Source organism: Molossus molossus, unplaced genomic scaffold (assembly GCF_014108415.1).
Source record: "Molossus molossus isolate mMolMol1 unplaced genomic scaffold, mMolMol1.p scaffold_m16_p_18, whole genome shotgun sequence".
NCBI lineage: Eukaryota > Metazoa > Chordata > Mammalia > Chiroptera > Molossidae > Molossus > Molossus molossus.
Window position 1 is genome coordinate 39,533,585 of NW_023425353.1, and position 14,971 is coordinate 39,548,555.

Here is a 14,971-nt window from a genome sequence, read left to right on the forward strand (position 1 = left end):
AGACCACCTCGAACTTTCCCCGAGCTACTTCCTACTGACAATTTAGAACCAATTGCTCTTGAAATAGAAAAGAGGAGGAGCTAAATAATGGTGGTAAAACAAAATGATGTTTACAATGAAAAGAAGTACCTGCCAGATGGCAGAGCAAAGTAGAGGATGGGAAAATGAGTAAAATAAATCATTTTCAGGAAAAAAAAAAATACACCTATGACTAATGGTTGTGATACGCTTTTGTCAACTGTGATCCTGAAATTCAGGAAGCAAATGGCAATCTTGACAATAACAGGGAGACAGGAAACCAAGTGTGTTTGGGGTTAAATCAGACTCGGAGGAAGTGGCGCGGTCGTGTGGTTCCTCATGTCGGGGCAGCTGGGCCTGTCTGCGGTCTTCCTCGCAGAGGAAGCGGGAGACGAATGAGCTGCGTCCACACAGGACTTCAAAAGGCTGTTGCTAGAGAAGGCAGACAGCCCTGTTTGCAGACTGTCCTGTCCAGTGTCTCCCCAGCAGCCCTGGGGAGAGCCTGCCGGCAGCCACTGCTGAGGGAAACCCACCTGGGCCACCCCTCACCCACAGGTGGCCCTGCTCAGTCCCTTGTGGCCATTGCTCCTGACCTGAGAGCAGCCAGTCAGAGTGCTGGGTTGGAGGCCTAGGAGGTGACCTGGCCCCGAAGCGTGGCCCAGAGAGGGACAATGGTGAGTCAGCCGCTTGGATTTGCAATGCAATTTCGAAATGCCTACACACCCACTAAATGAATGACCATCTTAAGAAAGTGGATTTATGCATTGCAAAACTTTAGAAACAGGTTTGTTTTTTAAAATATGTTTTTACTGATTTTTTGAGAGAGAGAAAGGAAGGGAGAGAGAGAAACATCCATGTGAGAGAGAAACATGGATCGGCTGCCTCCTGCACGCCCCCTACTGGGGATCGAGCCCACACCCAGGCATGTACCCTGTCTGGGAATGGAACCAGGACCCCTCAGTCCATGGGATGACGTTCAGTCCACTAAGCCACACCGGCCAGGCTACAAAGAACTTTTAATAGTGTGAAATGTTGTGCCAAACGCCCAGACTGAAAACAGATGCTGATGTGACTTGAAGATCTGTGAGCAGGACTGGACGCCTTCGCCTTCATTGCCGTCTGCTTCCTTGTGTTAGTTCCTATTCTCACATAACAACTACCCGCAAACGCAGTGGCCTGAAACAATCAGGAACACGATTCCTTTACAGAGTGTGTGGGTCAGGAGTCGGGCGTGGATGAGCGGGGGGTTGGGCTCAGGGCCTCTCATGAGGCTACCGGCAAGATGTCCAGTGGGGCCGCGTCCGCTGAAGACGCCCCTGGAGTTGGAGGATATTTTGGTAATTGTGTTCCCCCAAAAGAAATATTAAAGTCTGAACCCCCAGGACCTGAGAGTGGGACATTATTTGAAAATAGGGTCTTTGTAGATGCGATTCAGATGTAAGTTAAGATGAAGTCGTGGGAGAGTAGGGTGGCCCTTCGGTCCAATATGACTAGTGTCCTTAGAAGGAGAGAAGACAGACACACCCCAGGCAGAGTCACCCACCAGCCTGGTGTGCTGTAGACCAGGGCTTCTCACAGGGTGGTCCCAAACCAGCAGCACCTGGGAACTTGTTAGAAGTACAAATTCTTGGGCTCCACCCCAGACTTGCTGAGTCAGAAACTCCGGGGGCGGGGCCCAGCCATCTGTTTTTGTTTTTTTGGTTTTTTTTGATACATGCCCCTAGCGGGAACCAAACCCAGGACTCTCTGTTCCACACGTCGACGCTCCAGCCACTGAGCCAAGCCAGCCAGGGCGCCATCTGTGTTCTAAGGAGCCCCCCGGGTGATCCGGATCCTGGCCGAGGGAGGCCACTGCTCTGAGGCAGTGCATCTCCTGGCAGGTGTGCTGGCCTTAGTCGTCAGTGCCTCGCCCGGTCCTCTGAGGCACGCTGTGTGCCCATTTCACAGGAGAGGAAGCTGAGGCTTGGAAGGGAAGTGCCCAGGCTAGCCAGCATCCCAGTGACAGAGCTGGAATGGGGAAATCCCACCCAGGACCAATGCACAGCCAGTTTCCAGAACTCTCTCCTTCTCTTCTCGTATTAGTTTAAAGCCCATTGTTACCCTTTCTGTGTGACTTTTTATCATCCAAATATATTGTCCCACTTTTGTTTACCCTAAGACGAATAAGTAGGAAAACGTAATTTATAGTTAAATAAACTTGCCTTTCATTGGGTTCTGTGTCATTTTTAAAGTTCATGGGAGGCTTCCTGTGAACGTAGAAAACTTATTGAACTAATTTATTTGCAATTATTTTGAGAATAACCCCTTTGTTCAGTTCCAATGTGAGAAAAGTGGCAGGTGGCATGCTCGCGACACCTTTTCATCTAGAGCTTCAACCTTTCGAATAACCACATGTAGGATGCAGGACGGTGTCTTGTGTTTATGCTTATTGATGTGTCTGTTTCAAACTGTCCACGGCAGGTCTATGCAGGTCTAATGATCCATTTCGTCCATACTTTTTACGTGTTTACAGTTTCTGAAATAGTATCTGATTTGGGCAGAATGACATCTTTGGTGCTGTGCCCTTTAACTTCAGGACTTGGTTTGTAGTTTACCTTCTGAATCTCGAGTCGATTGCCATCGGGTCCTGATGTGTTAACTAGAGATACCACGACACTGACGCAAAGACACCACCTTTCTCACGTTCACACTCTAAATATACCAACGGAAGTGCGATGATCAGCACTCGTGTTCTCTGAGCGCTGGGGCGGGATGGTTGAAGTTCGGAACATTGATCTGGAAAGGCTGCAGGGTTCTAAAGCAATTCCTGAATAATCAGAGAAAGATAACATTATGTACAGGTGGTTTTAAAATAAGATATATCTGGGGGTTCTAGTTCTTTAAAAGTTGTTGATTCAACAATGGATACCTTACAACTCACATGAAGTCAGATGATAATGAAGCGTTAGCCCTGTGTAAAAATACTGTGCTAGAAATTGTGGAGCGTGCAAACAAGAAAAGACTGTAACCTTTAAAGAGAGCTTGTTATCTAGTGTTCATGTAAACACAGGCTTCACACACACACACACCCTAAAACAAATCAGTGAAGGATGTTTGTGGCAGACTGTACTTTCCAAAAATAGCTGCAAGGATATTTCCGGCTCCATTTGCTGTTCCAGAATTTGCTAGTCCCCATCAAGATGAGGGGTCTGTCCTTCTTCCTTTGACCTTGGCAGGATTCGCAACGGCCTCAGTGATGGGAACAAAGCAGATATGACGCTGTGTGTCTTCCAAAGCTGGGTGGTGATCCACACTACCGCTCCTGTGGGCTCGCTCTCGAGACTATATCGACCTTGGAGCCCGAACACTGTACTCTGAGGAGATACAGGTCAGATGGGGAGACTGACATCCAGGGAAGCCTTGGAGGGCATTAAGCAGGGTAAAGACGTTGTGGATTAAAATGATTCCTCTGGCTACTGACCAGCAGGTTCCAGAAGCCCCACTTCCTCCTAAATCAGTCACATATCATGACCAGGTCTGAGGACTCACCAAGGGCCTATAATTAACAGCAATTTAAGAAAAATTAAAAATTTAAATTTATGCTAAAGTAAATAGCAATTTAAGGGAGAAAGGCAGTCATTCTTTGGGATTATTCATCTTAAACTTAACATTTTCTAATATAGTCTTGCACCAGTTTTTAAAAGACTGTTAGACACATCACATAAAGTGGGGAAAAAACTCTTACAGAAAGGTTTTTGTTTTTGTAAAAATACACATCTTCAAAAAGAATGATTGCAGTCCAAATTGTTTAGTGATCATCAAACCAAATAAAAAAAACTCAACGAAGAATGTCCTCTGGATTGTAATATGCATTTTATCTAAACTGCAAAGTGTTAACATGCTGGGTTATGACGCATGTCCGGCTGGGCATTATGGGATGAAGAAATATAGAGGTCAGGATGGGGCGAGGTGTCTGCGAGGGAAAAGGAGAAACACCTGTAGCAAAAATTAGTTAATAAAAAACATTTTAAAAAAAGAAATATAATGCTATAATAAGAGCCATTATTTTGGCATTATAAATGAATTTTAAAAGGATGAAGAATTTTATTGTTTTGCAAATAATATGCCACAATTTGGCCCCCCTGTATTCTATGAGCCCCTGTAGAATTCTGTTCCAGACCTTTGCTAGGGAGGTGCAATATGTGTAGAATTTGTAATGTGGACACGTCACCAGATTTGTTCCTGCAAAGCAGTGCAACAATAAAATAAATAAAACAAGAAATTAAATAGTATTTTTAAAGCACAAGAGTCCAGGGACCAGCCTTGTTTCCTCCCGACTTGCTGTGAGACCGTGGGCACCTTCCTTACCTCTGCAGGCCTGAGGTCCCGTCTCTCTAAGATGATTTCAGCTCAAACACCTTTGAAGACGCTCATTCCTTCCCTCAGTTCCTTCTAATAGTAAGATAAGGAAGTAAACAGCACGCACACAGACAGGGAAGGTCTTTTTATAGAACAGGGTGAAACAAGACTTAATTTGTAATATGAATCATCTGGTCCCCAGGCTGGCGGCTCCCCACCCCTTCCCCATTCATTTGTATAATGTGTTTCGATTTTCATAGTCTGTGTTGTGATGATCTGTTGCTAAGTAATGGGACTGCTCTGAAACTCAATGACTGGAAACCCCATTTCAGTTTGCACCCGAGTTCGGGGGTCAGGAATTGGGGAAGGGCACACTTGTGCAGCTTGGCTCTTTCCCGCTGGAGTGGTGGGGCTGCAGGACCCACTTCTGGGATGGTTCCCCCACTCCCATGCCTGGCACACCTTTGGGCAGCTGGCAGGCTCGCTGGGCCTCTCCACGTGGGCCTCCAGCATGATGGTCTCAGAACAGACTGCACACGGGACGTCTCAGGGTCCCCAGAGAGAATGTGACGGCAGGAGGGGGAAGCTGCCAGTTTCGGATGGCTGGAACCAGAAAGGGGCACAGTGACACTTGTGCCACACACGATTAGTAAAAGTGCTACAGAGCCCACCTACAGTCTAGGGGAGGAAACAGACCCCACCCGTTGGTGGGAGGAGTATAGAAGAATCTGTGGGCTAATTTTAATTCTAGCTCCAAGTAGGTTGCTATAGTCATATGAATTTTTATTTATTCGACGCTCCCTATTGCCAGGCATAATGACTCACTCGATCTTTCCAATAACTCTGTGAGAGATCATTATTATTCTGAGGAAGCCGAGACACAGAGAAGCTAAGCAACTGGCCGAAGGCCACTCAGCTGTGCGTGAGCCAGGCTCACACAAGGCAGCGTGTCCGCGAGCATTCACGGCGTCACTCCCTTTTCTCTGAATACTCGGAGGGCGTCAACTCCTCGATCTTCATGTGCTCACCTCCGCATTGGACAGGGTCGACGAGCGCTCAGAGCGGCTGTGACTTGCCACACGTCACCCAGGGGGGCCTGCCTGCCTCTGAATTCCATGAATTTGACCCCACAGCTCCGCTGCCTTCTGCTAATCTGTTCTCCGCGTTTGTCCCCGCGTCCAGTTCACTCTCAGGTGGCACGTTCCACTGGGCGAAGCCTGAGCAAGCTTCTTGGCACCTGCTACATGCTCAGTAAGTGCCTGCACTGAGGTTGCAATGGTTGAAGCCATTTTCTACACTAGGAAGCCATTAAGTACCATGCGTATTTATTACTTTGTATTTATATACAGCATGTTGACATGGAAAAATTTATAATATAGCAAGTAAAAAAGCAAGTTACAAACACGATATGTAATATAACCCCATTTAGAAGATATGGCTCATATTTATAGTTGCATATTTAGAAAAATAAAATCACTTTCAGTGTTTGTTATGATCTTAGTGGTAAGATGATGGATAGTTTGGTTTTATCCTTTTGCTTATCTTTCTAAATTTTTTACTATTATTACTTTGTAATAAGAAAAATGTCACAGTATATTCTATGTGAATTTGACAGATGCTTCTTTACTTGATAGTAACTCTCATCGAATTCTAGAAGCATAACATTGACTTTTAAACAAAACTAAGTTTTTCCACAGGCCTCCCTTGAAATGTAGCATCTACCCTGGTACATATGTAATATGTTTATGTCTACTTTTATGTTTCTTTGTTTTTCATAGCCATCTATATTTGGAGGCTCTCTAAATTAATAATTGTTTAACATTTGTGAGGAAGAAAGACAAAAGAAGTCGCACAGATAGGGGAGGCTATTGAATGGGTATGTGGGAAGAATTGGTGAAAATTTTTAAAAAATCCTCACCTGAGGATATTTTCCCATTTATTTTCAGACAGAGTGGGAGGGAATGGGAGGGGGGGGAAGAGAGAGAGAGAGAGAGAGAGAGAGAGAGAGACCTTGATGTAAGAGAGATACCGATTGGCTGCCTCCCCGACCAAGGCCGGGGAAAGGAACCGCAACCCAGGTCCCTGCCTTTGACCAGAATTGAACCCGAGATTCTTTGGTCCAAGGGCCGATGCTCTAATCACTGAGCAAAACCAGCCAAATTGCTGAAAATTTTAGATCCAATGAATATTTGCCACTTTGAAACATTACCATTTTGAAACATCTTTTCTAATTAAAATTTTTCTATATAATGACTCTTGAGTTTTTAGAAAACTGTTTTCCTTCACCATTTTAAGAGCCACATTTTAAGAGCCACAATGACAAAGCGTCCCCCCTCATCTGATCTGTCTCCCTGACTAAAACATACGCTTCCTGAAGACAGGGACTTTGTAAGGTTCATCATCGTATCCCTGGTGCAGCTCCAGTATCCAAAAAAGTGCTTGCTGCAGAGTACATACTCCAGAAATATTTGCTGAGGGTCTAAAGGTAAAAACGTAATTTTTTTCTTGAAGTTTAGAGAAGGGTGAAGAGAAATATTAATTTTAAGGTTAAATGACTGGCTTTTCAAATGAAGGAAATACCACTTGAGCCTGTATTTCAAGTCTAATTAAGAGAGGAGACAGATAATCCTAAGAAAGGCCAGAGGAGTGAAATAACCACCAGGAAATGGGAAATAACACGCAAAGAACGAAGCAGGGGAATGGAGACTTACACAAGTGCTGGGGAGGGCGAGATGGAGAAATAATCTGTAGTCGAGAACTTCACACACAGCCATCTTGGGGGATTAAAGAGTCACTAGCCAAGCTGTACTTTCCCTCTGGCAGTAGATTAGGCTGACTTGAGGGGTGGTCACAGGAAGACAAGGGACTGGTGCTGCATTCCTCCGGAGTGTGAGGTACACAAAGGGGTGGCTCTTCACCTTTGGGGAAAAGGAAACCCAACACTGACCTCCCAGTTCGCACTGCCACGGAAGAACTCTCCAATTCAAACTACGAATTTGCTACCCAGTTTTACCACACAAGCCAGCTACACTGGGAGGGGTACCCCAGGGAGGGAGCAGGCAGACATCAGAGGCTACCAAGCATGCCCATGGGTACACGGGAAACAGTGACAAGCTGGCGGGCTTATCCTTTCCCAATGGGCCGAGCCAAGCTGCCCCATCCGAGGTTGGGCTTAGCCTTGTGACTTGCTTTGGCCAGCAGAGTCTCAGCAACGGAGATACACACAGAGGGACACCTGGGTCTGTGTGGTCAAGCTTGCCTTCTTGTGCTGGTCGTCACCACTGAGAACTTCTGGACTTCAGCTGGAGCGGACCCCAGCCTAATTCACGGCGCTAGTCCAATCCAGCCAGAGCTCATGTGAAGCAGAATCACCCGCCACGCGGGTCAGCCAGCTACAAAAGCATGAGGATGACGACGTTGACAGTGCGTCACATACCATGTGTTCGATAGACATAATTAGTGACCATGAAGCCTGTTCTGATCTTCCTTCCCAAAGGGATCTGGTTGTTCTCTGGACTTCCTTAGCAAGTCATCTCTGCTTCAGGTATACTTGTATACTTTCCGCTTTCAGGGATATGCCTTTCCATGATAAAGGTATAAGCTCCTAGAGGACAAGACCACAATTTCTAGGCCCACTTTCTGCCCATTCCCACCCTCAAGTATATGGCAGGCAAGCAATAAATACATGTTGAATGAATATATATATGAAAAACCCATTTAGATAGCCTCATCTAAATTCCAAAACAGCTTTATTGAAAAATCAGGTTTTTAAAGAAAGGTAAAAACTAGTTATAACAGAACTCTACTTAGACATTAAGAGATAAAAGGAGTTTGCATGTAAAAACGAAAGACACTTGATTTATTGCATTAAAAAACTTTATTTCATTTAAAAGTTTCCAATATAAGCCAAATTAACCCCCAATTGATAGCTATACCCAGAGATCTCCTGAAGTCAATGGCACTGAGTCGAATGTCTTAGAGGTGGCCACCATTTCGCCCAAAGTAGTTCTAGAGCAGAAGCTGGTATTAGGAACATACACATCGGGTATTTCAGATGTCATCTTTCATGCATAAGGTAAAAAAGCAAACAGGCTTTCCTGCCCTACAAGGATAAGAACCCTGCAGGGCAGGGCCTGAGTGCTTTGACAGACAAGGTGTAACTCTAAAGGAACTTACTGTGGTGCTGTGTTCGTTCATTCAAGCAGCCCAAGTACTAACTCCAGCACTACGAATGCTGCTCAAATACTACTTGGGCCAGCACTTTGGGCTTCCCTCATCAGGTGCAGACCAAAGGAAGTGGTTGATCAAGCCGGGGTACGGACTATCACAAAATGTGATCACAAAGCAATGAAATAGTTTTCCTAGTGAACAAATAATCCAAAGAACCACCTCACAAATATTTTCAGTAATAGCATCATTGACATAAAGTGATGCAAGATCTAAGTTCTGATACGTGTGAGGATAAATTAAAAACAGCTTGTTACTTTATAGCTACACCTTGGATTTCACTAGATGTGGAAAATCTAACAGTATGTTTAATGAGTCCTTCTGGAAATCAGCACAGGTGAGTCTAACAGCCTGTAAAAGAGAAGACATGGCAGAGGGCACGAGGTTCAGCCTTTCAACGTTCTCAGTGTTCTCTTGGAGGACAGACCTGGGCCCAAGGACAGAAGTTACCGAGAGGAAGACCTTTCTAACAGACAGAGCTGCTCAACAACTGAATGGACTGCTTGGTGAGGTAGAGTCACTGGAAGTGTCCAAGTTGGAAAGATCACCCTTGTAGAAGGGACTCCTGCATTTGTTAAGAGGTTAGACTGGATGAACCTCAGGTCTCTTTCAATTCTGAGATTCTAGAAAATTCCCTCAGGGAATTCAGAAGAGAATTCCTAAAAGGAAAGAGAAAGCACACATATGTATACTTTTAGAATCCTCTTGAGTTTTTTCTTTTTTCAAAAGGTACAATAGAAAATGTAGTCTTCTGTCTTTAAAATGCATATTCACCTTCCTACCACTAATTAGGAAGGATCCTTTATGACTTTTTTTATATTATAAAGAAAAGATGGAGGATTATATTTATAATTTCTGTAAATATTTTAGAAAAAATGCTTAAAATCTAGTAGTCAATGCCCTAGAAACTTTATAGATTTTTAGGTCATATGCACAGATACAAATACATTATTCATTAAATACAACTCACATCTGTGTTTTATTATACTCTAAAATATACAGGAATCTTGATGTACTGAAAGAGTGCAAGTAAATACAGTATTCAAGCAGTCACTATTTCTATGTACATGCTCATTAATTCTTCAAAAAACCCACAAAATTATCAAATAGATCAAAATACTGTTCTGTGTTTTCACACTTTATATTCAGAAAAACCAGCTGATAATTTACAATGTCATAAAGTTTCCAGTTTTACAATACAAAAAGGATAAAATGAAATTGGGAATCATTTTGTGAAAATTTATGGAACTCTACCTAGACCTGTAAGACCCCCTACACGTGTGAAATCATTCTCACTGGGAAAGTGAGTTATAGTAAAAGCAGAACAATGTAAATTGTTGTTTAAAAGCCTAAATGTCAGCCTTCTCTCTCTCTCCTCACCCCTCTGTTATTCGAAAGGCAGTTGCTTCTTTCCCCCAATCTGAATAGGACCTAAAGATTTTAGTATTTTAAATCTTGCCCAATATGCAAATGACTTCTAAAGGACCTGATGATGTTAACATATCAATAACAAGGGATTTGATTCTTCACTAAACAAAGACAACAAAAATCCCCCAATCCTGGAGGAGGCACAGAGAGTAGTAAGTGATGAAGGTGTACCATCCAAAGTAGTGATGCTGAAAGCTTAGCTGCAATAAGGTGAAAATAATTTAATTTTGGATTTTTTGAAATTTTCTTCTAGGAAATTCTTTACATTTTTCAAACAAAAATAGTTCAATTAAAAACCTAAATCATTCAAAACTGGGCAACAGTAGCCTGGCCCTGATCTATCTCATGTCTACATCACAAGTTTTCGCCCTCACTGCACCCAGTCAGCTGGTTTTCAATTCTAATATTATAAAACTTGGAATTTTAAAATTTTTATGTAAAAGAAAAAATGTAAAAATACATCTGCTTTCTCTCATGGTTTATACAGGATTCGAAGGCTTTCAGATGTTTTCTCTTAAAAAAAAAAAAAATCAATATTTAAAACCAAATCTCAGCTTCATTTTCAGAAATATTCGTTTGGTTTAGATAATGTCTTATTTCCCCTACTCCAGTCTCCACAAAATGGCATTCTATTAAACCCTTTAACTTATTTGGTCCTTTGGCAATTTGCTGTGCACATAATGCCTACTGCACCAAACTTTTATTGCCCTTAAATATAACTGTAGCTCTACTGATAACATTTAAATCTAGTGTCCTTATCTCTTTTTTTATAATAGTGTTGCTTGTGTAAGCAGATTAGGGTGCACAGTGTCCCAAATTATTCCTGGCACTGCAAAACCAAATGAAACAATTCCACAAAGCAATTTGACATCAAAGTGTTTTCCTCTGATCAAGTCTATTTCAAGACCCTAAAAGTTCCTTTTGCAAAACTTGCCTTTAAAATTCTTCTTCCTAATGTCGTCACATGTCTTACACTCGTTCACTCTGAGATCTTCCCTCTCAGGCTGAAGTTGTACTTGAATGAGGAAGCGCCTTCCTCCTGAAAAGCACAGTCTGAAGCGTTAGTGTCAGAACTCTCTCGACCCCTGGCTCAGCCTCTCAGTAGGTCTCGGAGTCAGAGTCATTGAGCTCATCCACGTCGGTGTATAAGTACTCCTGTTCCCCGCCAATGTTGTTGAAACTGCAATAGGAGCTCGGTTCATTCCTCATGATGGGCAAGGCTTCAAAGCTGACTGTTTTTGAGGTGTTGGTGTAACGATTAATGGCATTGAATGTCAGGGATGATAAAGGACTACTTGATGAGACAGGCATCATGGTGGCCAAGATGAGAGCTAGGCAATCAGCTACATCCTTATTGGGAGCACAGGCCAAAGCTGGGGTATAGCCTAGAATTGAAGATAAAATTTAAAAAATTAAACATCCTGAGACTCTTTAGATAATATAAGAAAATATGCCTTTAGTATTTTCAATTGCTTGCCTTATAATAAACTGGTTTAAAGTGATTCAGTAATTTCCAATAAGTAGAAAAGAGAAAACTCAAAGCAAACTAGGGTAGGAGACCTTTCAGACTACATTACAGAAGAGGAAACAGAGGCCCAGAGTTGGATGATTTCTCCAAGATCTCACAACTTATCCATAGCCATCAGAATTCACAGAAGATACTGGGATTAAGAAAAAAGTTCCATAATCTTTCAGAATGGTGGAAGACTCTTACCATTAAATTTAAGTTAATGTAAGGGTCTATATGCTAAGAAATCTAAATGAGACAAGACTCATGAATGAGACTCTGAGCAGGCACTCAAAACGGATGTGCAGAATGAATGACACTTTGCTGCCTTAAACTTCTCTTTTAGCATCACATTCCATTAAAGAATTGTAGATAAACGAAATAGATGAACTTAGAAAACTCCTATGTCCACACAATTTTTACTTCATAACTGTCCCTTTCTGTGGCTGAAGAAGCCTGACTTAGCCATAAGGCTCCATACCGTCATCAATACAACTGAGAAAGGAAACCTTTGGTACTCTGGTTGGTGCACAGGGCCCAGTGTGAGGATGGAGCAGGAGAGACGCTGGTAAGCACACTGTGTGATGCCAAGGTTAGGCTGCCCACAGGGAGGGTTAGCAAATGCCTTCACTTTTGAGTCTGCAGTTTCATTCGTTGTTGTACATCTAGACAGTTTTCCCTCTTACTGCATTTACTCATGCTTTAGCCTTCACACACATCTATAGATGTTTTTAAAAGTCCCATTTGTTCTTTATATAGCTGATTTACTACAAAACAAACATTCATGTAACCACCATCCAGATCCAAAAAGAGAACATGCCCAGCATGCCAGAGGCCATCTGTCTCCTCCCTAATCACCAACCCTTTCTCTTCTACAAAGGGAACCACCTCCTGACTGGTGGTAATCATTTCTGTGCTCTCCTTTCTACTTGTATTCATAAACACTATAGTTTTGACTTTTTAAAACCTAATGTAAATGGAATCATACAGTGTGTATTATTTTACATCTGGCTTCTTTTGTTTAACATTATGTCTGTGAGATTTATCCATGATGTGTATGTTGCTGCAGTCAGTTCATTTTGTTATATATTCCACTGTGTGATTATACAATGGTTTAGCTATTCATTCTATTAAGCATTTGGCTGTTTCTAGTTCTCCTATCAGTGAAACCTCGGTTCTCGAACGCCTCGGTTTTCGACCAAATGGAGATTCGAGAAACATTTGTCTCGGAATCCGAACAAATATTTGGAACTCGAACTTCCGAGATGAGCCGAATGGCGTTCGCTTGCGTCATCAGTGTGAGTGCAGAGAGAGAGTCACGCTTTGTGGAGTCCGCTTTCCTATTGGTTTCATTGCTTCGGTTCTCGAACAATTCGGTTCTCGACCATCCTCCTGGAACGAATTATGTTCGAGAACCGAGGTATCACTGTATATTTTTATCCATGATACATTAGCATTGAGAAAAAAAGATAACATCATCCCTTCATAAATTTTCTCCCTTTCAAGGGTCAAAGGTAACAGCTAATACCCCTGCAAGTTTGTCTGAAGTGGCTGAAGGGTGCACATTTAAAAACTCTATTTGCTCAAAGTGCGTAGGACAGTGCTTCAACGATTACACGTCTTTTTAAAAAATTATTATTTTTTTCTTTATTTTTATTTTTTAGAGAGAGAGAAAAGGAGAGGGAGAGATAGGAACGTCGATGAGAGAACATCTATTGGCCACCTCCTGCATGCCCTCCCACTGGGGATTGGGCCCACAACCTGGGCATGTGCCCTGACTGGGAATCAAACTGGCAACCTCTTGGTGCATGGGTCGATGTTCAACCACTGAGCCACACCAGTCGGGCAATGATCACACTTCTTTAAAGGGCTCTTCTGAAGTTGCCTATTGTGCTGCTCCTACTGGTAGGCAGAGCAACTCATTAGACAGGACATGATGCCTTAGATGAGAGTGGGGATGGGGGGAGAGGAGTATCTCAGGAGTGCTTTCTAGATGGAATATGACAACAGGCTCCTCTCCTCTGCATAGGGTTGGTATGATCAGCTAAAGAGAAATGTAAGAGAAGCAAACTGCTTGAGGACAAGGGTCTAATCCAGGAGTGGGGAACCTTTTTTTCTGCCAAGGGCCATTTGGATATTTATAACATCATTCGCAAAATTATCAACTTAAAAATATAGCCTGCCATATTTGGTCAGGCTAACTTGGTGAGGTGTATGATGTTAGCTGGTATTATTTCAAGGACCTTATATAGCCTATGGGCCAGATACTCCCCACCACTGGATCCATCCCATGCAAGGACAATGTATTTTGCTTCCTCCAGGAAAATTCATGGGAATATCACTTACCCTTATTCTTAGAGTGAATTAGGATGTACTGAGCCCTTTCTCTCATCTCTACTTAGACTACAGAGCCTAATCAATCATCAACTATTGTTGTTATTTGAGCAATTTGTAACTGGGTCATTAGTTTGAAATTTAGAATTGATTATAAAATGAGATCAGTATTTACTATGACTTGTCCACTTTGGACCATAATTGCGATTTTACATTGAAAATGTGTTAAAGATATCCAAGTCACAGGTGATCTGTTATAGTATCCCTTCCACTTCTTTATAATATATAAAATATTAAAAATGATCAGTAAAGACTTTCATACCAGCTATTGATTCAGAAGCTCACAATGTGGTCAAGTATCCTAATTTTAGGTTCCTTGTTTTAATCTATATAGTTCTACATTTCCAGAAATGTAATTTACTGATAATGAAAGTTTCATTTAAAGCTAGATGAGAGTCTGAATTTATCTTTAGTGTGCTACTTCTATGGATTTCATGACTACATATACTAATGATCCCCAAATATCTCTATCCAATCCAGCTCTTGTTTTTGGGCTCCAGATACATATATCCAATTAGCCCCTTGGTGTTTCCACTGAACTTTTCTCAAACCCCTAAATGAACCCAGCCCTTCCTCCTACATTCCATATTAGACAATGGTACCTCCATCCACACAGCTCTCCAAGCCAGGTGGCATGTGACTTCTTCCCTCACCAAGTCCCAGTGAGTCCCATCACAAGATCCAAATACCTGTTTCATCTGCAATGCCTCCACCTTAATTCTGGCTACCCTCTTCTCTCACCTGTAACTGCTAACTTGTTTTCCTAGCGTGATCTTGCTCCCCTCTCCCCCAGACTAACTGCTATCTTCCAATGACACCCGAGTGAAGCAACTCTGGCATAACTCAGTATTTACAATGCTCTGTGCTTAGAAAGTTCTCTCCCCACTTTTTACTTGTCTCTGGATTTTGGTTTAGAAGTCACTTTTTTGGGATGCCTTCCCTGATCCTACAAAAAGGGTTTGAGCACTCTTGCGTGCTCTAGTGGCATTCAGATTTACTTCTGTTGGACTACATAATCCAAATGCACTAGAACACTGTTCACACTCATCTCCATTTAAG

At 42.5% G+C, this 14,971-nt stretch overlaps 1 protein-coding gene across 18 annotated transcripts in view; it reads right to left on the reverse strand.

Moving 5' to 3' along the window:
• Nucleotides 1-9,457: 9,457 nt before the first annotated feature.
• Nucleotides 9,458-14,971, reverse strand: part of ANKRD28 (ankyrin repeat domain 28) — a 172,177-nt gene continuing 166,663 nt past the window's right edge. For 11 of the 18 annotated variants that reach the window (XM_036266213.1, XM_036266212.1, XM_036266211.1 and 8 more), the window contains one exon: nt 10,721-11,396. In XM_036266213.1, the coding sequence (XP_036122106.1) occupies nt 11,110-11,396 (287 nt within the window). In that variant the 3' untranslated portion in view covers nt 10,721-11,109. Of the gene's footprint in view, nt 11,397-14,971 lie in introns of all 18 variants that reach the window. The other 7 variants (XM_036266215.1, XM_036266216.1, XM_036266221.1 and 4 more) reach the window with 1 other exon arrangement.